This window comes from Chiloscyllium punctatum, chromosome 19 (assembly GCF_047496795.1).
Source record: "Chiloscyllium punctatum isolate Juve2018m chromosome 19, sChiPun1.3, whole genome shotgun sequence".
Taxonomy (NCBI): Eukaryota; Metazoa; Chordata; class Chondrichthyes; order Orectolobiformes; family Hemiscylliidae; genus Chiloscyllium; species Chiloscyllium punctatum.
In genome coordinates this window covers 64,827,857-64,854,409 of record NC_092757.1, presented here as the reverse complement: position 1 = coordinate 64,854,409, position 26,553 = coordinate 64,827,857, and the positions used below count along the sequence as shown (strand labels likewise).

Below are 26,553 nucleotides of genomic sequence, written 5' to 3'. Positions count from 1 at the left end.
ACTCCATGCTGAATATTTACCATCTACCACCACTCTCTGCCTTCGACCGGTTAGCCAGTTTTCTATCCAATTGGCCAAATTTCCCTCTATCCCATGCCTCCTGACTTTCCGCATAAGCCTACCATGGGGAACCTTATCAAATGCCTTACTAAAATCCATGTACACTACATCCACTGCTCTACCCTCATCCACATGCTTGGTCACCTCCTCGAAGAATTCAATAAGACTTGTAAGGCAAGACCTACCCTTCACAAATCCGTGCTGGCTGTCCCTAATCAAGCAGTGTCTTTCCAGATACTCGTAAATCCTATCCCTCAGTACCCTTTCCATTACTTTGCCTACCACAGAAGTAAGACTAACTGGCCTGTAATTCCCGGGGTTATCCCTATTCCCTTTTTTGAACAGGGGCACAACATTCGCTACTCTCCAGTCCCCTGGTACCACCCCAGTTGCCAGTGAAGACGAGAAGATCATTGCCAACGGTACTGCAATTTCCTCTCTTGCTTCCCACATAATCCTAGGATATATCCCGTCAGGCCCGGGGGACTTGTCTATCCTCAAGTTGTTCAAAATGTCCAACACATCTTCCTTCCTAACAGGTATCTCTTCTAGCTTATCAGTACGTTTCACACTCTCCTCTTCAACAATACGGTCCCTCTCGTTCGTAAATACTGAAGAGAAGTACTTGTTCAAGACCTCTCCTATCTCTTCCGACTCAATACACAGTCTCCCACCACTGTCCTTGATCGGACCTACCCTCTTGTCTTGTTCAATTCCTTCACCCATCATTGGAAGCCATACCTGCAGCAGACCAGGCAGTGAGCTCTGAAATTCTTGACCCAAACTTCTGCATTTCTTTACCTGCCATTCTCATTCTCTTTTCCCCTGTAAGCCTCTTCATAAAAGCTATATTGATCCAGCTTTTATTTCTTTTGTCTTTATGTCGCCCTGATCAGCTCCGCACAATTTTTGACTGATTACCCTGCAGTGAAGCAACTTGGGAAAATTGTAAATGTATTTTACAAAAGTAAGTGGTTGTTTATTTCTATGGTGGTGATCTGTAGTTTATAAAATAGTTGGCTACCTCTGCAGTGAGTTTGCACTGCTTTGCGGGAAGAACTGCTTTCTTCAGCTCTTTTTGGTTTGAGTCTTTTTTTCAGCAGTCGTGCAGGTTTGCTTCATTCGATGAATGCATGAAGATCAGTCCTATTGCTCCACTTAACAGCTGTACTATAAATTAGCAGCTTTTCAGATACTTTATATGACATTTTTAGGCTTATTGAGATGATGGATGTGAGTAAATGGAGCTGGAGAATCTCACTACTGGATTGAGTAGTGAATTCTCCGATTCCATCTAATGGGCTCAGAACACAATAAAGTTCCCTACGTTGCATTGCAACAAAGCACCTTGGTTTCCATCTGAAAAGAGAACCAAAAACTAAAATGGAAAGGAATGGAAATACTCCGTGTGAAGGGAGGGACTTATGGAGAGAGAAACTAAGTTAAAATTTCACGCTGATGACTCAGTGTTAATTCTGTCTCTCTTTCGGGATACTGCCAGACCTGTTGAGTATTTCCAGTATCTGCTTTTAATTTTAGGTTTCCAGATTTCCAGCATTCGCAATATTTTCTTACGTCAGACTACAAGCTGTTCTGTCAGTGTGATGCAGCTGAAATGGTCAAATGAGTTTGTGTGCAGTTACTGGTTTATACTGACCAAGTTTTGTAGAATTAGCAGTACAGAAACAGATCATTCACCTCATTTGATCTGTGAGAGTATTTCTGCTGAACAACAGCCTTCTCCTACCCTGCTCCATCTCACCCCCAGCATATCATTTCCTTCCTTTCACCCACACGTACCAATCTAGTCTCCCCTTCAATGGATCGAGGCTGATTGCCACAACTCTTCCAAGTGATTGTGAATTTTACATTCTGTGCTTCATACTATATTTGATGTAAGGATGAGTAGTGATGTCGGGAAACTTCCCATCTTGTCGAAACCTGCCTCAGAAGAAAGTGCCCTCTGTCACACCTGATGTTTACTCCCAGCAACAGGTGCAGAATAGAGTTGGGCATACCACTTTGTTTGCAAATCGGAGGTGACCACAAGAGCTGCCGTGTAGACAGAGGTTTTTTGATAGACACTCGTCAGTTCTCTGGGGATTAATCTCAGTTATTCTCTTTTAATTTGGGCCCCCCCTGGTTTTCACAGAATTTCACATCCTCACCCAGTCCCCATGCCAGTGGTGAGTCTCTTGACTCTTTCTAATCCCCATCACTCCTTATAATCCCCAAGCCTTCTCATGTCAATTCATTGCCTCTCCTGACTATTCGATTCCCTTTCACCATCATTTGGTGATTTTGCCCAGTATCAACCATGGGAAGACCTCGAGAGCCATCTTTTGAAATAAGACAAAGGTCTCCATATTTATTTAGCCCTTGGTATATTAAAAAGAAAGTTGTACATTTCTTGTAGATTGTACACTCTGCTGCTACAGAGTGTCGGTGATGGTGGGACTGAATATTTGTGGATGTGATGCCTGTCAAGCTGACTGTTTTATCCTGAATGGTGTTGAGCATCCTGGAGTGTTGTTGGAAGAGTGCTTATCCAGGCAAGTGGGGGGAGTATTCCAACATATTCCACAGGCTTTGGGAAGTCAAGAAATTAGTTACCTGCTACAAGATTCCTGTGCTGTGATTTACTCTTGTAGCTGCATTATTTAAATGACAAATCCACTTCAAATTCTGGCCAATGATAAACTAAGGATGTTGATAATGGGGGATTCACCAATGACAATGTCTTTGAATGTATAGGGTGATGGTTAGTTTCTGGCTTGTTGGAGATGGCCATTGCTCGGCATGTGTATGGTGCAAATGTTACTTGCCATTTGTCAGCACAAAATTGGATATTGTCCAGTCTTGCTGCATTTGGAGATGGACTGTGTTGCAGTAGAGTACCTGGGAGGGCTCCTGTAGAGTTAAACTGTTTGTACGGTTGTGTTTATGACAAAGTAAAAACATCAAGTCCTCAGAACAGAAGGTTGAAAGGAAACCAAAATACTGTCCTAAAGGTAGAACAATTTTCATAGCAGGAGTATGAAGCCAATTCAGGGCCAAATAATGGTTGCGAATCGCTGCTTTAGTGGATGGTGTTGGAAACCGATTGAAACTTTTTTTTTGATGTTTGTGTTAAGATATTTCTAACTGTGTTCTATATAGCTTTCCTTACTTAACTTTTCTTTTGTGTAGTACAGTTACGTTGTTCATCTGAAAAGATGAACAAAAAGATCATCTGCAGCCCCATGTGAATATACTTTGGTAACTGACTACTACCTTAAACAAATGCAAAAATTAAGCACATGATCTATCAAGCCAGATTTTGTTTTGGCATCTAACTTATCTGGTAATACCATTAGCTGAGATCATAACAAAAACAACTATGTATTAATAATGATGTACCGATAGTCCTCGGGATATTGTCAACAAGCAGCTGTTTTAATTTTTATCTAAGACTTGTTAGTTCTCACTCACACGCGTAGCTTTTTTTTCCCTTTTGCTTTTGAAAGGTAGAGTCATAAAGATGTACAGCATGGAAACAGACCCTTCGGTCCAACTCTTCCATGCTGACCAGATATCAGAATTAATCTCATCCCATTTGCCAGCACTTGGCCCATGTCCCTCTAAACGCTTCTTATTCATATCCCCATCCAGATGCCTTTTAAACATTGTAATTGTACCAGCCTCCATCACTCCCTCTAGCAGCTCATTCCATACACGCACCATCCTCTGCGTGAAAAAGTTGTCTCTTAGGTCTTTTTTATATCTTGCTCCTCTCAACTTAAATCTCTGCTGTCTAGTTTTGGAGTCCATGACCCTGGGGAAGAGACCTTGGGTATTCACCCTATCCATGCTCCTAATTATTTTATAAACTTCTATAAGGTCACCCCTCATCCTCTGACACTCCAGGGTAAACAGCCCCAGCCTATTCAGCCTCTCCATATACCTCAAACTTTCCAACCCTGGCAACATCCTTGTAAATCTTTTCTGGATCCTTTCAGGCTTCACAATATTCTTCCTATAGTAGGAAGATCAGAATTGTGCGCACAGTTCCAAATGTGGCCGAACCAATGTCCTGTACAATTGGAACATGACCTCCCAACTCCAATACTCAATTCTCTGACCAATAAAGGAAAGCATACCAAACATCATCTTCACTATCCTATCTGCCTGCGACTTCACTTTCAAGGAACTATGAACCTGAATTCCAAGGTCTCTTTGTTCAGCAACACTCCCTACGACCTTACCATTAAGTGTATAAGTTCTGCTGTGATTTGCCTTTCCAAAATGCAGCACCTTATATTTATCTGAATTAAACTCCATCTGCCACTCCTTGGCCCATCTGATGAAGGTCCCTTGTACTTTGAGGTAACCTTCCTTGCTGTCCATTACATGTCCAGTTCTGGTGTCATTTAAATAATTTCATGGCTTGTAGACCTTACCAACCTTTAATAAGCATTTACTTCAAGTCTTAAAAATGTGAGACCCCAGATTGTGGGTTAAGGCTATTGCTACAGCCATAATAGTGTCACCAAATGATCTTGTTGAGTTCATAGGTGAGAGTCATGCCATGCCCTCTTTCCCCACCCATTGAAAAGAAATCGATTGGAAATGAGGGCAGGACTTCTGAATATTGCCATCTATTGTTAAAGGTCTGTAGAATCTCCAAAATGTTTGGAAAATCCAGCTGCACAAGTTCAAATTACACAAGTTAAAATTAGTTAGGTCAAGAAGGACTTTTTTTTTTGGAAAAAAAAATAGTCTTTGTTTCGGATAGTGGCTAATTCATGTGAAACTAATAGTTATTTGACAGTTAATAATCCTGATGTTTACCATGAATATCTGATTCAAGTGAATTTTGAAAACATGCTTAGTCTCAGAAAATTAGCACATGATGTCAATTCAACAAAAAATGAAATTGGTAACATAAATAGTATCATTTTCCACACCGGTAATCATTGTGGAATGAGTGTGAGGTTGGTCATTTTGACTGAATTAAGAATAGTTTGTGGTTTATTGGCCTTATGTAGGCTTCACCTGGGAAATGTGTAAGGAATAATAACTGGAGAACTCTAAACCTTTTGGGTTTTAGATTGTAAATTATGTTATCTGTCCAGACTATTGATCTTCCTGTTAAAAGGTATTATAATAAACTTAGAAAAGATATGAAGGGAATACAATTGTCTCTTAACTATCCAAACATATTGAGTTGGTTAGAAGAGTAAAAAAATGTATGCTGGTGAAATAATTGGCATAATTGCAAATATTATAAAAGCTGAAAAATCTCTCCCTCAAGTGGCCTGATTAGGTACTTAATGAGAATGTTTTCTTTGTAAGGCTTTGTTCATTCTTGTACGGCAGCCTATTTGCAGAATGGACATCTTGTTCTATAGATGCCCAGGGGAATTGGAAAAAAAATAGCTGAGCTTACAAAGTAAATGTAATGGAAAAAATTATATTGTACACTGGGACGCTGTTCTGGAATGATCAGCTCAGGACACTGGCTTCATGAAAAATTTAAAAATCTGCAAGGGAGATAAGCTATGTCATTTTCTTGTTGTTATGGTAAATGACCAGTCCTTGCGTTAGGAGGGCAATTTTTTACTCTGGGCAACAGCCCAGCAGGTCACCTGGAAGCTGCAGTGGAGTTTGATGGCTCTGCGTTATTAATGTATTGCTTGCCAACCAAGATCTTTTGAGGAATCATTTAAAGGTAACTTTTATAACAGGCCTCTGATAGCAACATAGATAAAAGTATGGCAATAGGTTAGTCGATCAGAGGGTGAATGGCAGTTGTGGCACTGAGAGATCCTCTGGGGTTGGGGTTCCTTTAGGTTTTCTTCTGTGGACTGGACAGATGTACCTCCTGGCCCAAAAGCAAACCTGTGAAAGAACTGATAAATTACCCTGCCCACACAATTTCCTGGTCAGCTGGAAATGGGCAATCTCTGCCTCTCCTCAAAGATACCAATTAAAATAACAGTCAGACTCCAAGACATCCACAGATATCTGCTTTTTCAAGGATGCAGTCATGGAGATGTACAGCATAGAAATAAACCCTTTAGTCCAACTCATCCATGCCAACCAGATATCCTAACTTAATCTAGTCCCATTTGCCAGTACTTGGCCCATATCCCTCTAAACCCTTTCTATTCACATACCCATCCAGATGTTTTTTAAATGTTGTAATTGTCCCAGCCTCCACCACTTTATCTCGCAGCTCATTCCATACAGGCACCACCCTCTGAGCCCCTTCGGTCCCTTTTAAATTTTTTCCCTCTCACCTTAAACCTATGCCCTCTTGTTCTGGACTCCCCCACCAAAGGGAAAAGACTTTGTCTATTTACCCTGTCTATGCCCCTCATGATTTTTATAAACCTCTATAAAGGTTTCTAACCTCTGTTTCCCCTCAGCCTCTGACACTGCAGGGAAAACAGCCCCAGCCTATTCAGCCTCTCCCTATAGCTTTAAATCCTCCAACCCTGGCAACATCCTTGTAAGTCATTTCTGAACCCTTTCAAGTTTCACAACATCCTTCTGATAGGAGGGAGACCAGAATTGCATGCAATACACCAAAAAATGGCCTAACCAATGTCCTGTACAGCTGCAACGTGACCCCCAGCACCTGTACTCAATGCTCTATCCAATAAAGGAAAGCATATCCTATCATCCTGAGTCTCTACTTTCAAGGAATTATGAACCTGCACTCCAAGGTCTCTTTGTCCAGCAACACTCCCCGGGACCTTACCATTAAGTGTATAAGTCCTGATCTGATTTGCTTTTCCAAAATGCAGCACCTCACGTTTACCCAAATTAAACTCCACCTGCCACTCCTCAGCCCATTGGCCCATCTGATCAAGATCCCGTTGTAATCTGAAGTAACCTTCTTCGCTGTCCACTACACTTCCAATTTTGGTGTCATCTGCAAACTTACTAACTATACCTCCTGTGTTCACACCCAAATCATTTTATATAAATGATGAAAAGCAGTAAATCTGGCTGAGTCCGAATGGATTTTTTTTTAAATGTCTCCACACTTATCCATCCAGGATCTAGCAGGTTGTTGGGAATTTTCAAAAGACCCTAAGATCTTTAAAGCCATGTGTTTGCAAATAAAGTCACAGAGTCCTACAGCATGGAAACAGGCCATTCGGCCCAAAATGTCCATCCATGCTAACCTCATATCCCTGCACTTGGCTGATATCGTTCTAAACCTTTACTATCATATATTTGTCCAAATGCTTTTTAAATGTTGTTAATGTACCTGCCTCAACACCACTTCTGCTGACAGCTTATTCCATATGTGTACCACCCTCTGTGTAAAATGTTACTCTTCAGGTTCCCTTTTTTTCCTTGTCCTCTAACCTTAAACCAAGGGAAATGGTATTCATTTTTAAAGACAAAGCTTGTTGTCTTTATCACAATCAATTTAGCAAATGGACATGAGAGGCTGAACTTCCCATTTGGGATCAGGGTCCTCCTGTGAGGATCAAATGCAGATTCTGAACCTGCATAACATCGCTGAAGAAAGGTTCTGTCTCATGGATCAGTTAATAGCCAGAGGTCACATCTTCACTGTCCCCTGAGGATGATGGGCCAGAGCCTGACTCTAGAGGCCTAGTGGGGTTCTCTGACAATGAAAGCCTCAACATGGAAGTACTCTCTCAATGCGCTTCAAATTTATAGAAGTAGAAACGACCAGAGTTGCTCGGTCTCTTTTTTTTTTTGGCACTCCTCCATAGTGGTGTGGTCATTTCTCATCTGTGTCAGCAATGGGTTTTTATATAAGCAATCAGGAGTGCAGCCTCCATTCTTTGGTCACATTTTGACCATTGCACAGGCCTCACCTTGAGTGGCCAAGAGCAAAGGAGTTGGTCCACTCAGATACCTGTGGTGTGTGGGCTGCTTTTTTTGGAAATCCACTTGCTTTGAGGAATATGGCTAGGGTTCTGGACTGTATGAGCGAACCGGATTGACTACTTCTGTTCCCATCTCGGCCACCCCACTACATTCCTGGCCTAGGAAATGGTTTGATGTGGTGATCTTGTTGTTCCAGTAATTCTCTGACTCCAAGTTTCCCACCTTTTGTCTCATAATAATATATTTAAAAGTTCTAAAGTTAATAAAATGATCCAGCGCAGTTCACCACGCCATTTGCCGTCAAACAACTTCGGTGCAACTTCTGAAATATTTTGAAATGTAGCGACCATTGTAATGTGGGAAACACAGTAGGCAATCCATACACAGCAAGCCCCCACAATATGATGACAGCCAGAGAGTCTATTTTACTTAAGTTTTTTTGTGTGGGATAAATGTTCGCTTGGAGATGTCTTTGTCATCCCAGAAGATTTTTTGCATGTACTCAAAAGTGCAGCAAATGGCTCACTCAAAGAATGTCACCTTTATTCGTCCAGCACTCCCTCAACACTACACTGGAATATCAACTCAGAATATTTTGAACTGAACCCGTAAGAAGTGTGACACTAACTGAGCTTGACTGGAATCTCTGGGCCAGCATGGTCAATTCACGTTGTCCATATTGATGCGAAGAAAATGGAAGTTCAGTCCCCTAGAAACCAGCACTGATGAAATATCTGTATTCCTTCTTACATGCTGTTACAAGTGACAGCCTTGGTTTAATGGTAGGGCACTCCTCTTGGAGTGAGAAGGTCGTGGGTCCACACAAACCTGAGAGACTCCAGTACTACTTCTAGGCTGGTAGATACAGTTATCGGCATGTTGGGGGTGGGGGTGTTGTTGCATTGGTGCTCAGAGGTGCAAGCATGGATGCACGTTAAGTCAAGGTCCCTTCTGTCTATTTAAGTGACTATAAAAGATTTCCTTGTGCCTCCCGAAGAAGAGTGGGAGAGTTTGGTGCCTGAGCAAGCACTTTTAGCTAACACCACAAAAACACAGATTAGCTGAACTTTTAACCATCAACGGTTATGGGCCTTGTCTACTTTGTTTGCTTACAATGACTCACTTCCAAAGTACTTTGTTGGCTGTGAAGTGTTTTGGGATGTCCTTTGGATGTGAAAGCCGAATTTTCTTTCTTATTATTCATACATTGTGATGCCAGCTGTCTTCCCTGACTATGCGTTTCACCACAAACAGCCAGCAACAGAATGCTACAAGACATTTAAAACCCAGCACGTGCATACCAAATAAAAAGGGTTTTGTTCCTTGAACTCTTGAGCCTGCACCAGTTCCCAGTGGAATACATTGCCGAGGGCATAAAGGTTACGTTGTTAGCATAACTGCATGTGCCTGATGCAGAGCTGCTTTTTTTCCCCTCGTCTGTTGACACACCACATGATTTTTATTGAGTGCCACCACGACAGATGTTTTTGTATGCTGTGACCAATGTCTTCATGCTCCAGTGCTCTTCCAAAAAAAACAGTCGATTTTCTGCTGTTTTGTTGCGTTTGAATGCAAACTGAAAAATTGTACTAAACCAACTGAGACTGATGGAACAGTTTCTCTTTCCTCTGGGTATATGAGACTAAATCTAGCCCGTGAGAATTTTGGGCTCAGCCCTCTCACGTTTGTCAGCTTTAAGAACTCTGTAGGGAAATGAGTTTAGGCAATTTCAGCCCACTTCCCGGTGGGAGTGTCTCCACAACAGAGATTGCACTTAATTTGCCACAAACTGAGCAGCCGAACCAGGCAGCTCATAACAATGTGCTTTGCGGAACAGAAATAACAGTGCAGGTTTGTGACTTTCTGTGTTCAAAGCTCAATGGGAAAATGAGTTCTGTCATTGGACTCTCTGAGCAGCCCATGGAAGTAATTTGGCAACATGTCTCAACAAAGGACCCAAGGTTTAACTTGATGGTGGTGAGAAGGGTCCTCACTGCCAGATCCCTTGTGCACAGCCAGTGTCTTGCACCATTGCTGAATGAATGATTTGGGAGAAAAGTCAAAGTTTGACTATGACAGGTGTGCTGCATTCTCACTTAGGAAAGGCTGCTGGCTTATTGCCATGTGTTTTACATCTGTACAGGTGCAGGAAAACTCGTGAATCAGTCTTTAGTTCATAGGAAAAGTGCATGGCTGGCTTATTATCCTTCTCTAATTGCTCTTGAGAAAGTGGTAGTGAGCTGCCTTCTTCAAACATTGCAGTCCACGTGGAGTAGGTGCATGCACAACATTATTTATGAAAGACTTCAAGGATTTTGATCCAACGACAGTGAAGGAACAGTGATATGTTTTCCAAGTCAGGGCAATGTGTGTGGCTTAGAGCCTGCAGATGTTAGTATTTCTAGGTGTCTGCTACCTAGCTTGTAGGTAATAACGGTCACCTCTATAGGTATCCAGATATGCAAGGTGATCATAGAATCCCAACAGCATGGAAGCAGGCCAATTGCCCCATTGTGTCCACATTGTCCCTCTGAAGAGCATCCAATCCAGACTCATCCCCCCCCCCCCCCCCCCAATCCTATACCTGTAACCCTGCATTTAGCATGGTCAATCCACCTAACCTGCAGATCTTGGACTGTGGGAGGAAATTTACTCAGACATGGGGCGAATATGTGACTTCCACACAGGTAGTCGCCCGAGAGTGGAATTGAACCTGGGTCCCTAGTGCCGCAAAGCAGCGGTGCTAACCATTGAACCAACATGTCACCCCATGTTATTGATGGAGCCTTGGTAAGTTGTTGTGGTGCATTTTGGAGGTGGTGTTGGTGGCAAAGAGAATAAATTGGCCATGTATTAGATGGGGTGCATATGAAGTGGGCTGCTTTGCCCTGGATGACATTGAACTTCTTGAGTATTGAAGGAGCTGAATTCATGCATGCAGATGTAGAGTACCCCCATACTCCTTCCTTGTGCTTAGTAGTTGGTTGACAGACCTTGAGGAGCCAGGAGATTGATTACTTGCTGCAAGTTTCCTGGGCTCTGACCTCCTTTTGTAGCCCAGACATTTATATGGCCAGTTCAATTGCTGGTCAAAAGTTAAGCTTGGAATGTTGATTTTAAAGGATTAAACAATTCTGATGCCAGTGAATATCCAGGGGTGATGGTTGGATTTATTTGGGGTGACCTGAGCAGAAGTGCTCTAGTTGGGCATGGTCCTCACCCCTGATCTTCCAGTAGCTCGTTGTGTGAAGAGGCTGAACAGAAAGAGGTTTTGCAGGGATGCACTGGATGGCATATAGCTCATTGTCAGTCATATCTGAGTAGTGGCCCCTTTGGTGAGGGTGGTCTCTGTCCATCTTAAAAAAAAAAGAAACACCTCTAGGAAAGCCCGTAAGGCTGGATGAATAAAAGGCAAGAATTAAAAATAGGGGTGGCATGGTGGCTCAGTGGTTAGCACTGCTGTCTCACAGCACCAGGGACCTGTGTTCGATTCCAGCCTCGGGCAACTGTCTGTGTGGAGTTTGCACATTCATCCCGTGTCTGCGTGGATTTCCTCCGGGTGCTCTGGTTTCCTCCCACAGTTCAAAGATGTGCAGATAATGTAAATTGGCCATGCTAAATTGACCATAGTGTTCAGGGATGTGTAGGCTCAGCGCATTAGTCAGGGGAAGTGTACAGTATGGCATATAGCTCAGTGGGGGAATAGGTCTGGATGGGATACTCTTCGGAGGTTCTTTGTGGACTTGTTGGGCCGAATGGCCTGTTTCCACACAGTGTAGGGATTCTATGATGTGTCAAATACAACTTTGATATATTTTAAAATTGATCAACAAATCACAAATGCTGCCAAACTCTAGTCATTTCCCGTTTCAGTCGCTCCTGTCAAACTCTAAATTTGATAGCTTTACGCATTATTCATTGTGTTTCATTTGTTTTTTACATTTTTCTATAATATTAAATATGCTTTATCAGATAAAGAGATCAACTTTATCCTGCTGACTGTTAATTTATATATCAGTTTGTCACTAAAGTTATCTTTATGGAAATACAGTGCAGTCATGTGTGTTTATTTGTTGAATAGTTATGATTACAATGCAATTAGTAGGCAGAATATCAACATCTGATAGTCGACAATCTAATTTGTTGAATGTTCTTTGTTTTGTAGAAAGACATTGCACTAAAACCGCACGAACGCCTAGAGAAACTTCAAAACCCTCTTGCAAAGAAAAAACGCCATGAACTGCAAAATGGCCTGAGTTTCCATGCCAACAAGAACAGACACAGCTACCGCAATGGAAGTTCTGACAGAGAAAATGACCCCAGCTTGAGTCACATTCATGGGAAACAGAAACGTTTCCAGAAGAGGCATAGACAGGTAGGATAGATTATCCTTTTTATAGAACAGCTGGCTAGAACAGTGAACTCTATATGGGATACTCTTAACTGAATGTTTACAACACAAATTCTTGTTTCCTTCTGATTTTACTGACATATTTAATCAACAGCTTCATACATAGAAACTGCCCATATCTTATTTTATAAAAAGATGCTGGGGATCCTATGTGTTTTGAAGTCGATCTATTTTATCTTAAGAATTCTGTCATACTACCACCATGCAGAGTTAGTCTTCTCTCCAAAGTTGCTAAGGATTCTAAAGAAAATTGCCTGGACCAATGCCAATTCAGGCCTGTTCAGCATGAATGACAAACCTGTCAGTAATTCGGAAACCTCGATTTGAAGTTGTATTGATGATACAAGTGGGAGGTAAAGATGTTATTTTGATTTATTGTAAACTGAATAAGAGCTGCAACTTGGTCAATATCAGCTTTATCTCAACTAATTGTGTTTGCAAAGGATTTTCCTGTAGGTGGCACACTGTCACAGCACTAACTCGAGCTATTGACTATACAGTATTCTCGCGACCACTGCATCCTTGACCTTAAGCTAAGTGAAAGGTCGGCTCCATTGATTGAATTTCACTGATGATAAGGTACTTCAGATTTGTGTGTGACTCCTGGAAATATCAGTTACAGCAAGCATACTCACAATGATCATTTTTTCTCCACCTTAGCATTTTGCTTAAGAGATCATGGAGTATAGTGTGACAATGTCTGGGTGAAGTTGGAAGGGCCGTACTTGTATTCTTATTCTTCTAAAATTCAATACGATTCAGTAAGAATTTACCTAATAGCGTACAGTTTTGGTTGAGAGAGGGACAAGACTGGCAACTTAACATTTTGGGATTTAAATGTTTCAGGCGCGTTAGAAAAGGTGATGAGAGGTCGGGATTTGTGTTACTGATGAGAGAGAATATCATAGTTGTACTGAGAGAGGACATTTTGGATGGCTCACCCAGCAAGGCCATATGGGAAAAGCTCAGGAATACAAAGGATGCAGTCACTTTGTTGGATTGTACGACAGCCTCCCACCAGCCAGTGAGATGAAGGTACAGGTATTTCGCTACCATTGACATAAGGCTCACTAGCCTGTAATTTCCCATTCTATCCCTGTTGCCCTTCTTAGGGGACAACGGTAACTATTGCCCAGTGCTCTGGGACCTCACCTGTGACTAAACAGGTTTCAAAGATTTCGTACAAGATCCTATCAATTTCCTCACCTGCCTCAGCAATCTGGGTTAATCCCATCAGATCCTGGGAACTTACCTACTTTAACACTTTTTAAGACACCCAACCACCTCTTTTATATTGACACACCCTCTCAAGACTAACCATCCACCGTGTTGTCCTCCTGTATGAACACAATACTAAGTATTCATTAAGGACCGTAGCAATTTCTTCTGGCTTCATGCACAAATTCCCTCCTTTGTCTTTGAGTAGACCTCTCTTTTTCCCTACCTAGCCTCTTGCTCCTTATATGTATAAGCCGCCTTGCAATTTTCCTTAATCCTTTATGCCACAGACATTTCCTGGCCCTCTTTAGCCCTCTTGATTGCTTATTCAAGTTCTTTCCTGTTATCCTTGCATACTTCGAAGACTGTTTTTAGTTTCCTAAGCCTTTATTATGCCTCCATTTCCCTTTTGACTAAGGTCTCAATTTCTCTCAAAGCTCCTGAATCTTACAATCCTTATCCTTCATTTTCACAGGAACATGCTGGTCCTGAAGTTTAAAAAAATTCCCACATGTCAGGTATAGATTTACCCTCAAACAGCTGCTCCCAATCTAGATTCCCCTCTTCCTGCCTAATATTGTGGTACACAACACCAGATAATAATCCAACAGCTTTATTTAGAATCACAAACTTTCAGAGTGCTGCTCCTTCGAGAGATAAAGTCTTCATTTGATGAAAGAACAGCATTCTGAAAGCTTGTGATTTTTCAATAAACCTGTTGGACTATAACCTGGTGTCACATGACTTCTGACTTTGTCCGCACCAGTCCAATACTGGCATCTCCACATCATAATATTATGGTAGTTAGCCTTTCCTCAATTTAATATTTTCACCCAAAAACTAATCTTATCCTTATCCATGAGTACCTTCACACTTAAGTAACTATAACCACCATATCCGAAATGCTCCCGCACTGAAACTTTGCACACCTGGCCGGGTTCATTCCCCAATACCAGGTCTCGTCTGGCCCCTTCCTGAGTTGGACTATTTACATCTTGTTTCAAAAAACCATCCTGACATACCTAACAAATTCTCCCCCATCTAAGCCCCTGGCATTAAGCAAGTCCCAGTCAATACAGGACAAATTAAAATCACCCACCAGAACAACCCCTCTGATTTTACATTTTTTCATAATCGCAGGAGGACAACATGGTGGATGGTTCGTCTTGAGAGGGTGTGTCAATATAAGAAGGTGGTTGGGTGTCTTAAAAAGTGTTAAAGTAGGTAAGTTCCTAGGATCTGATGGGATCAACCCAGATTGCTGAGGCAGGTGAGGAAATTGATAGGATCTTGTACGAAATCTTTGAAACCTGTTTAGTCACAGGTGAGGTCCCAGAGCACTGGGCAATAGTTACCTTATTCCCTTAAGAAGGGCAATAGGGATAGAATGGGAAATTACAGGCTAGTGAGCCTTATGTCAGTGGTAGCGAAATTATGGTGAAGATTCTCAGCATTTACTCACATTTGGAAAAATGTGGATTTATTAGCAGCATGGCTTGAAGTGAGGAAAGTCAAGTTTCACAAATTTGATTTGTGTTTTTTGAGAAAGTGACAAAGATGATTGATGAGGGCAGGGCTGTGTCTAAGGACTTTAACGTCAGCCTTTGACAAGCTTCTTCATAGCAGGCTGATACACAAGGTAAAGTCACACGGGATCCGTGGTGAGCTAGTAAGATGGGTACAGAATTGGCTTTGTACTTAAAGACAAAGTGGGGGTGGAAAGGTGTTTTACTGACTGGAGGTCTCTGACCAGCGACGCTCAGCAAGGAGCCATGTTGTTTGTAATATATATCTATATAAATGATTTGGAGGAAAATATAGATGGTTTGATTAATAAGTTTGTGGATGACACACAATTAGGGATCTGCAGTTAGTGTGGAAGATTGCCACAGGATACAGATAGACTGGAGACTTAGGCAGAGAAGTGGCAAATGGAGTTTAATCCAGACTAATGCAAGGTAATGCATTTTGGTAGATGTAATGCAGGAGGACACATACTGTAAATAGCAGAACTCTTAAAAGCATTAACATACAGAGGAATCTAGGTGTAGAAGTCCCCAATTCCCTGAAGGTCACAACACAAGTGGATACAGTGGTCATGCTTGCCTTCATTGGTTGGGGCATAGAGTATAAAAATTGACAAGTCATGTTGCAGCTATATAGAACTTTTACATTTGGAGTATTGTGTACAGTTCTGGTCACGACTCTACTGTAAAGATGTTTGGAGAAGTACAAAAACAGTTTACCAGAATGTTGCCTGATCTGGAGGGTGTCAGTAATGAGAGATTGGACAGATTTAGTTTGTTTTCACTTGAACATTGAAGGATGAGGGGCGACCTGGTAGAAGTTTACAAAATTGAGAGGCAGTGGATGGTTGGTGTCTTTTTCCCAGGGAAGTAATTTCAGTTACTCCGAGGCATGTTATGGTAAAATGGAGTAAGTTGAAAGGAAATGTGAAAGGCAATATTTTAGAGGGTGGGAAGTGCTGGAATGCACTTGCACAGGAGGTGGTGGAGGTGGACACATTAGCGACTTTTAAGATGCATTTTGACAGATATGTGAACAGGCATGGAATAGAGGGATATCGGCCGTAAAGAGGCAAAGGACTTTTACTTTAGAAAGTGTCGGAGAAATTTGCCCAATAAGTTAAAGATCACAAAACACAGCTTGACCAACCAACCCAACCACCCCGTGGCTCAACACTTCAACTCCCCCTCCCACTCCACCAAGGACATGCAGGTCCTTGGACGCCTCCATCGTCAGACCATAGCAACACGATGGCTGGAGGAAGAGCACCTCATCTTCCGCCTAAGAACCCTCCAACCACAAGGGATGAACTCAGATTTCTCCAGTTTCCTCATTTCCCCTCCCCCCACCTTGTCTCAGTCCCAACCCTCGAACTCAGCACCACCTTCCTCATCTGCAATCTTCTTCCAGATCTCTCTGCCCCCACCCCCACTCCGGCCTATCACCCTCACCTTAACCTCCTTCCACCTATCACATTTCCAACGCCCCACCTCCCTACCTTTTATCTTAGCCTGCTTGGCACACTTTCCTCATTCCTGAAGAAGGGCTCATGCCTGTAACGTCTCCTGCTCCTTGGATGCTGCCTGACCTGCTGCGCTTTTCCAGCAACACATTTTCAGTTATAACCTGGTGTTGTGTGATTTTTAACTTTGTACACCCCAGTCCAACACCAGCATCTCCAAATCATAAGAAATGGGAAACTACAATGTAGCTGGAAATTGAGTAATCTAGTTGCAGGGATGCTAATTGGAAAACAGTTATCGGATGAATGTCCTGTTCCTTCACACAATGCAACATCCTGACCGTATTGATGGTTCCATTCCTCTTCACAGATAGGTGTTAATGTCTCCTCTGAAATGGTGAGGTGCTTCCATTGTCCTGTTCCTGGAGCATGTCCTCTCTGTCTGAACTGCTCTTTATGTGGCTTTGGTAATGCTGGGTTGTGAAACTGTCCTTGGGGCTTTGAGATATCTATGGTGCTCTGTCATGTTCACAGGAGCTTAAAGTATATTCCCTTGTCTGCGTGCTGTCTGATTCGGCTTGTGAGCTGCTCCAGAATTTTGCTTTTGTGGGCCTATCGTGAGTTAGCAAATCTTTTCCCACAGAATGACATTACCTGTTGGCGCAGTCTTGGTGGGCTGAAGGGACTGTTCCTGTGCTGTACAGCTGTTTGATCTTGTTTGGTTAGTGACCAACAATACCAGTCATGCAAAACAGTCACTTCAACTGTGGGTGGAGAATGAGTAGGTGTGGCAAAACTGGGTTGCGGGGTGGGGGAGGGCATGGAATACAGTGAAGATCTTTTTCTGAGAGCAAAGCACATTTGTCTGTATAAGTTTTGAATAAAAAGCAAACCGATCTTTTGAGTGGAAATCTTTGTCTAAATTTATTGATATTACTTGGAGCAATCCTGATTCATTCCAGCTGAGCATGAATCACTGACCCAGTCAGTAATTCAGAAACCTCAGCTTGACATTGCATTGATGATACTGTGGGAGATAAAGTAGCCTTTGCTCATAGTAAAGCTTGTTCTATTTCTTAACATTTCCTTCGACTCTTTTTTTGTTTTGGTAGTGTGGGTAGAATGTCTCGCCAGAGGTTTGCAATTCAAAAGCTGAATGTAGGTTTCCAGAAAGATATCATGATTTGGTGTTGATATGTTTATAACTTCCTTGGCAGATTAATAGTAATGGCATCAGAATGTCAATTCACATTTCTAGTCAAAGCCATAGCTTATTGTCATTCAGTTCCGGCACATTCTCTGCAATATTATTTAGTCCAAGGCTTATAATTGAGCAGTGAACAAATAGTGACAGCAAGCAGTTCAACTTGAAGGTAATGGACACACAGAACTAGATACTTGTTCATTTGAACTGTGTTCAATAAAGATGAAAGACTAAATTAATTGAGCTCACGTTATCTGTTTGAACTCCACAGAAAGCAGATCATACTTAGAGAGGTAGGATAGAAGTAAGGTCTGGGATGAGTGTATTGTGAAAATGAGCTGATGAGTACTTGAAGAGGCTGGAAAGTAAACAGAGCAAAACAAAGGATGACACAGTTCATATTGATCCTTGGAGGAGAGGGAATTGGACCTGTCCTTCAAGTGACACATTGTGAAAATTGAACTTTTCACTGTACTTTGATTTGTAGCTTTCCACTTTGAAAATAAGCCTCATATTTTGTTCGCTTGTTTCATCTGTAAGTGTTCCTTTTGTCTACTGTAGCAACAAGTGCTGCTGGTTGTGTCATGTTTCATCCACTTCAAGTTAATTCAAGCAATTAAATAGGGCTACCTCAGCCTTTTCAAGATAGCTCTCGTGCTTAACATGTAAATAAAATCAGAATTTTAAAATCAGAGAATACTCCCCTCCCACAGCCGTGAAGTTTAACTAATATATATTTGTGAAGGATTTTCTGAGGTTCATGGCCTACATGTCATCGTTAGCTTTCTCTGATGCGAAATCAGCACAACTTTCCAATGGACTTGTTTTATTGGTCTAGACCTTACATAGAGAGTAACAGTGAGGTTGGTGACTGTGTGATTTGTACATGCACAGTTAAAAGCATAAACTCCAGAAGTTGCCACCTGAGATGCATGTTGCTCCATAAACTGCCAAAACAACATCTCACCATCTAACTCATGTGAAGATCCTGTACTTTAATTAGATTAGATTAGATTGCTTACAGTGTGGAAACAGGCCCTTCGGCGCAACAAGTCTACACCGACCTGCCAAAGAGCAACCCACCCAGACCCATTCCCCTACATTTACCCCTTCACCTACCACAATGGGCAATTTAGCATGGCCAGTTCACCTAACCTGCACATCATTGGACTGTGGGAGGAAACCCACACAGACACTGGGTGAATGTGCAAACTCCACACACTCAGTTGCCCAAGACAGGAATTGAACCCGGGTCCCTCGTGCTGTGAGGCAGCAGTGCTAACCACTGTGCCACCATGTTTACTATGCTGTAGTTATGGGGATTAACATTGCTATATAATTTAAAAATAGTTAGAGCTTGTCTATTTGTGTTTAATTGCTTATTTAATGGAAAGTCTAAAATATTTACCAAACAAAATCTCTGATGGTAAACATTAACTTTTATAAATGTGAGGATTCCGTTTTTCCACTTTTAATTTTTGAAACTCTGAAAACAAGTTTTACTTTTTTTAGCTCCATCTCATCTTTCACGTTATGCTCAGTTTATTTTACTACTTCCAGCTGATTTGTCATTGCATTCGCTATTCTAACTTTCACACTCCAAACCCATGACACCTTTAATTAGATTAATCTAATTAAAGGAGAAGTGCAGCAGATATTTAGGGGTAACACCTGCAATGTTCCCCTCCAAGGCACTCACCATATTGAGTTGGAAGTATACCACCATTCCTTCACTGCTGTTGTGGGCGGCACAGTGGTTAGCACCAGAGACCCAGGTTCAATTCCCACTTCCCACAACTGTCTGTGTGGAGTTTGCACATTCTCCCCATGTCTGCGTGGGTTTCCTCCGGGTGCTCCAGTTTCCTCCCACAGTCCAAAAATGTGAAGGTTAGGTGAATTGGCCATGCTAAATTGAGCGTAGTGTTAGGTGAAGGGATAAATGTAGGAGAATCGGTCTGGTTGGGTTGCTCTTCGAAGGGTCGGTGTGGACTTGTTGGGCCGAAGGGCCTGTTTCCACACTGTAAGTAATCTACTCTAAAAATCCACAGCATTGTGGGTGAACCTAGATTGCAGCAGTTGACGAAGGCAGCTCATTGACACTGTCTCATGGCCAACTAGGTCTGGGCAATAAATGCTGGGCCAGTCAGCAACACTCGCATCCCATAAATGAATAATGATGAATGAATTGCTAGTTCAGGTTCCTTAATAACTGTTCAATCTGATTGATCACTAGTGTACACAGTTGCCAGCCCTGATCAGACAGTTTTTTGATGACAGGCAGAGGGTGCTGTGGGTGTTGGATGTTTAGTTGACGGCATGTTATCATCCAAAAGTCTGCAGTAACATTAGAACATCAACAGGCAGGCACAGTTTCAACCAAGAGCTGACAAATGGCATCATTTGTTCACCATTTGCAGCAAAGTCGCATTTTGTGGTCTTTGCATCAGGCTAGTACACTTCAGACACAAACAGAAATTGCTAGTTTTTGTTTCAGATTTCCAGCAGCTGCAGTTCTTTATTTTTATTTTATTCATATGCTTCAGTGTAGATTTTGCTTCCAAGAATCACATCCATTTTGATGGAGGTAATGCCAACAGCATTTGGGAGATGGCCCTGTTGATTTGCCAGACCTATTGGGACTAACTACTCAGTCTGTATTTGAATTATTAGAGAATGATTTGTTTCTTGCTTAATGAATAGCTGTACTTGTGATAGCTTTCAACTGTCAACTTTTCAGGGGCAGCAGGAAAGAGGGGGGTAAACGGTTTGGCTGAACACTCCAGTTCATGTCTATGTTGTTCATGCCTGGACATGCAGAAAAATAATATCCACAGAAGCTATGACAGAAACCTTGTGCGCACTTGAAAATTGTAAAGGAAGCACAATTCTTTAAAGGTTAATCTCCAAGCAATTGGCTTCTTTCCCAGCTAAGATAAATACAATACAAGCCAATTATGGGCACCCTGCTAGTGACAATGTTTCATTTAAAAAGAACACTTAATCAGACACTGAGTAAGTCCCCATGTATTCCACTATTGCTGAATATGAACAATTACATAATACAAACATTTTCTGTGTCTTTGTGGTGTTTGAAAACAATTGCTGCTGTTTGTTTAGTGCAGAGGTTAGTTAGTGCTGTGGCTTCTACAAGGACAATGTTGCCCAGTTTGCTTTATTTTGAATTTTTGTTGACTTTGAACACGTTGTAGTTTCAAATGTCTATCGAAAACATAACCTACTAGGGCAGGTAGCAATGTGGGCTAAGACCATCTAATCCAGTTCCTGAGGTATAGTAGGGTGATGGGTGAATTATTAAATTTGTTACTTACATTAGTCTTCAGTTGTCATAATAGCATCAGGACTGTCAAGTCGGACGTGATGACAAAATAGTTATGCAAAATGAAACCATATAATGTTCAAGTAAACAAAGGTCGACACCTTGAACAGTTAAAGTGAGCTATATCTACAATGAGATCAGCTAAAAGATAATGGAAAGGTGCAGCATACTGTTTCTTAGACTAATGTTTATTGGACTGTAGTTTATTACTGTCACGTGTTCCAAGGTATAGTGAAAAGTGTTGTCTTACACGCTGAACAGGCAGATTGAAGTATACAAGTGCATCAGAATAACAGAAGAGTGCTGGATACAATGTTGCTGCTGTCGAAAAGGGGCAGAGAGAGATCGACATTAACAAGGTCCATTCAAATGTCTGATAACAGTGTACATAAGATGTACACCAATCAGGGGGGATCAAAAAAGAGGTCTGGTCATTCAAGTGTTTAAGACTCCATGCCTGGTGACAATCTCATTCAGGGATAGAGCAAACAGACTGCCGAATGATTCATTTAAAAGGATAATTGACTATGGGGCAAAGCATACAATGTTCCCCTTGTACAAGCCTTCTGTTTTAGTTCACACAGAATGGTGCATTCACTCTGGGTCTCTTCAAATAAGAAAACACAGAGAATGGATGGGATTGGTGGGATCATTAGTTGATGTTAAGAAGTTGATCAAAGGACTGGGTCATGTTTGTGCAGTTGCATTTTTAAAAAAACATTTAAGGGTGAGCAGGGCTCCAAGTTTGATTTGTCAGAATTAGATTTGAAAGTGATTCTCCGAAGAATAGTGGACCCATTGAAGGCATGACTGGCTCAGGCTCTGAGTAATAATTCAATCTTCCTTACCAAGAGCGATTCCACAGAGGAGCAAGCTGCAGAGAAATAACTACAGCTCCATCACTTGAAATCTTCAAGACCCACTTTTAGGTTATTTCCATTTGTAAGTTTGTTATTATTATGACTACCACATCAACAGGTCACACCTGGTTCACCTGCTGCTAAACACCTCAATGTCAGCCTGTGATACTGACACAACCAAGGCAGCAGCAGGGGCTGAAGTGTAGGTTTGATCTGATCTGCAGAGACCACCTTATATCATTGTGGTTTCCTTCTGAGCGATTTATCCCACTTGTTTCCTCTCCCCCTTTGTTGACAGCATTAAAAAATATTTTTCCAGCCTCCTTTAGAGACTGTATGATATCATTCATGATAAGTGTGAACTAGTTCCTGAACTAGTTTCAATTGCTTGATAGAGCTAGAGAGGAATTGTCCAGATATTTTGTTTCAGTCCTAAACAGACCTAGATTGCTGCCTGGTATTTTTCTGTCTTCCAGAGCATTTCATGTTTCAGTGAGGGATGGATGTGTGTCATGGTCAGCAAGGCATTGTTTTGTGATGGACAGGCTGGTTTACCTGGTTGACCCTTCCCTGATTGAAATTGTTCCGAGTTTGATTTGCTGAGGAAAAACAATAAGTTGATCATTGAAAACAAACAAAACCTCTCTGAGGCAAACAGGACAAAAATGGAGGAGACAAGGAGGAGGGATTGGGTTGAGAAAAGAAGGGATTAATTGGTGTGCTTCCAGTCTTCTCACCTGTCCTTGAGGGCAAGACTGTCCTGGAGGCTGGCTGGAAGATGAAAGGTGAACAGACTGATGATGGGTGAAATGAGCAGGGACAATGGGCACCATGGCAGTAGTGACAGGTTGAAGAAATAGCAGACACTGACTTTGGTTTAAAGGGTTCAGAAAAGATTTACAAGGATGTTGCCTGGGTTGGAGGATTTGAGCTGTAGGGAGAGGCTGAACAGGCTGGGGCTGTTTTCCCTGGAGTGTCGGAGGCTGAGGGGTGACCTTATGGAGGATTACAAAATTATGAGGAGCATCAATAGGATAAATAAACAAATCTTTTCCCAGGGGTCGGGGAGTCCAGAACTAGAGGGCATAGGTTTAGGGTGAGAGGGTGGTACGTGTATGGAATGAGCTGCCAGCGGAAGTGGTGGAGGCTGGTACAATTGCAACATTTTAAGAGGCATCTGGATGGGTATATGAATAGGAAGGGTTTGGAGGGATATGGGCCAGGTGCTGGCAGGTGGGACTAGATTGGGTTGGGATATCTGGTCGGTATGGACGGGTTGGACCGAAGGGTCTGTTTCCATGCTGTACATCTCTATGACTCTACTATGTGCAGTGGTGCAGGATATCCATGTTGTGACTCTAGCAGGAAGGATCCCCAATTCTTTCATAATTAGAATTGGCACCCTGAACTGATAGCCGTTTGCTCATTCTTGAATTTAGAAATGGGATTTGGCATTCAATGGCAGATAAGCGTGCACAGTGCTGCTTCCTGTTCAGAATCTCGTTAATTGGTGAGTTCATACATGTGACAGCTGGTGTGCTTTTAAAATCTCTACAATGAGTACCCTCCTCCAAACTATCAAAAGGAAGGTCAGTGATTGCAAGAAAACGGAATGAATAAATGAAGGTACTGTAATTGTGTGGCATTTAATTAGTGTTTACCCAGTCTTCCCCACAATCATAGATAAGCACTCAGGATGGTTGCATAGAGTGGGAGGGGGTGCTCGGAGGAAAGTGAACAGATGGAAGCGATGGTGTTCACTGAGCTTTCCCAGCACGCTCTGACAGCATCAGTAACAAGCAATTTACAACGTGCTATTTACAGCTTGGGTTACAGTCCTCCATTGGTTCAGAGTGCTCTTTAGCAGCTGCTTTCATAATAACTTCTGCGAGCTGTTAATTGAACATGAAAATGTGTGTGGGAGGGGTTCCTCAATGGCAGCCACATCTTGTGATAATGAAGAAGAAAAGACAGTGTGTATTATAATGGTAATGGAGGCTGATATCACATGCTTCTCTTTCATGATTGAACAACCACAACTGAGTGCTGCTGCCAGCTGCAGTAAAGCATGACACACCGCACAATTCTAGGAACTAGTGTACTGCATAGATTAGCTCACATCACGTAATCTGAAGTGTTGCAGCCAAGGGACTAATCATTCTGCTATGGAGCAATTAATGTTGCATTCATTTGTGGTCTCACCATGCGCAAGACGTTCAGTTGCCCTAGAATATGCTACATTTCCATTAGGGGATTGGCTTCACAGGGCCATTTCACAAATCAGTGGCAATTTTGACCTTCTGACTGTACCCTTATCCCAAAGTGGGGGTGGTGCTAGCCAAGCATTGCTGACCGCATGGGTGGCTGGAGATTTCATGCCAACTTTAAGATACCCAGTCTTTGCTGATAGCAAGGAAGTATCAGCTCACAAATAGTACTTTGTTGAGCTAGAGCAAAACCACAGCCTACTTACATTAATGGCACATGCAAACTCAAATTACAAACACTTCCAGAAGGGGAATTGAAAAGGTTTTTAGTTCTATGTCACTTCAGCAGTAAAGCTTACAATTACAATTTGAAAAGGTGACAGTTTTAGATTGCCAGAAATTGTTATAGACTTTTAAAGTATAAAGCATTCTTCACTAGGCGTCTCCCAGTTCTGTTTGCCATACAATTCACAAAGAGCAGCAATATAGCACTGAATTAACATATTACACCATTGCACTGTTTCCTATATTAAAATTCTGACTGTACTTCAAATACACTTCATTGTTTGTATCCTGAGGTGGTGAAAAGTAATACAATATGTCAACGCACGTTCTTTGTTAACTGGCCAAGCAGGCCAAAGGCCAAGTTTTACTTTCTTGCAATGGAAAAGTACTTATTATTTTAATCCAACCAGGTTTACTGTACTCCCCCACAAGCAATGACTGCAGAATGTTTAACTACAAACGCATTCTTCTGTTATAAAGTAATTTCCCCAATTATTTCATAAGCCAACAGTACTTAGATCAATGTCTTGAAATGTTTGAGCTGATAAATTTCACCTTTTCTTCCTGAAGATACTACCCTTTTACTAAGGCTCAGGGAACAGGAATGTTAATATTGAGAGTGGGGGAAGGGGATGGAAGCAAAAAGGACAGTAGACTCAGTGAGAGTGAGGGGTTGTCATAGAGATGTACAGCATGGAAACAGACCCTTCGGTCCAACCCGTCCATGTCGACCAGATATCCCAACCCAATCTAGTCCCACCTGCCAGCACCTAGCCCGTATCCCTCCAAACCCTTCCTATTCATATACCCATCCAAATGCCTCTTAAATGTTGCAATCGTACCAGCCTCCAGCTCATCCTCTGGCAGCTCATTCCATACACGTACCACCCTCTACGTGAAAAAGTTGCCCCTTAGGTCTCTTTTATATGTTTCCCCTCTCACCCTAAACCTATGCCCTCTAGTTTTGGATTCCCCGACCCCAGGGAAAAGACTTTGTCTATTTGTCCTGTCCATGCCCCTCATAAATTTGTAAACCTCTATAAGGTCACCCCTCAGCCTCCAACGCACCAGGGAAAACAGCCCCAGCCTGTTTAGCCCCTCCCTGTAGGTCAGATCCTCCAACCCTGGCAACATCCTTGTAAATCTTTTCTGAACCCTTTCAAGTTTCACAACATCTTTCTGATAGGAAGGAGACCAAAATTGCACGCAGTATTCCAACAGTGGCCTAACCAATGTCTTGTACAGTCACAACACGATCTCCCAACTCCTGAACTCAATATTCTGACCAATAAAGGAAAGCATACCAAACACTTCTTCACTATCCTATCTACCTGCGACTCCACTTTCAAGGAGCTATGAACCTGCACTCCAACGTCTCTTTGTTCAGCAACACTCCCTAGGACCTTACCATTAAGTGTATAAGTCCTGCTAAGATTTGCTTTCCCAAAATGCATCACCTCGCATTTAGCTGAATTAAACTCTATCTGCCACTTCTCAGCCCAATGGCCCATCTGGTCAAGATCCTGTTGTAATCTGTGGTAACCCTCTTCGCTGTGCACTATACCTCCAATTTTGGTGTCATCTGCAAACTTACTAACTGTACCTCTTATGCTCGCATCCAAATCATTTATGTAAATGACAAAAAGTAGAGGGCCCAGCACCGATCCTTGTGGCACTCCACTGGTCACAGGCCTCCAGTCTGAAAAACAACCCTCCACCACCACCCTCTGTCTTCTATCTTTCAGCCAGTTCTGTATCCAAATGGCTAGTTCTCCTTGTATTCCATGAGATCTAACCTTGCTAATCAGTCTCCCATGGGGAACCTTATCGAACGCCTTACTGAAGTCCATATAGATCACATCTACTGCTCTGCCCTCATCAATCTTCTTTGTTACTTCATTAAAAAACTCAATCAAGTTTGTGAGACATGATTTCCCATGCACAAAGCCATGTTGACTATACCGAATCAGTCCTTATGGTTGTGAATAGGTTTTAATGATAAGGGAGGGAGAAGAGAACTGAAAAAGGGGAGCTGTGGAGAAAGGCAGAGAAACAAAAGAGGGTGAAGAAAGAAATGGCAGTGCAGTGCAATATTGAAACTGACAAGAAGGAAATAAGCCTGGAA

General features: G+C 42.1%; 1 protein-coding gene across 9 annotated transcripts in view; it reads left to right on the top strand.

Moving 5' to 3' along the window:
* auts2a (activator of transcription and developmental regulator AUTS2 a) overlaps positions 1 to 26,553 on the top strand; it is a 1,176,696-nt gene that overhangs the window by 284,841 nt on the left and 865,302 nt on the right. For all 9 annotated transcript variants that reach the window (XM_072589564.1, XM_072589566.1, XM_072589565.1 and 6 more), the window contains exon 3: positions 12,083 to 12,292. In XM_072589564.1, coding sequence (XP_072445665.1) covers positions 12,083 to 12,292 — 210 coding nt within the window. The remainder of the gene's footprint in view (positions 1 to 12,082; positions 12,293 to 26,553) is intronic.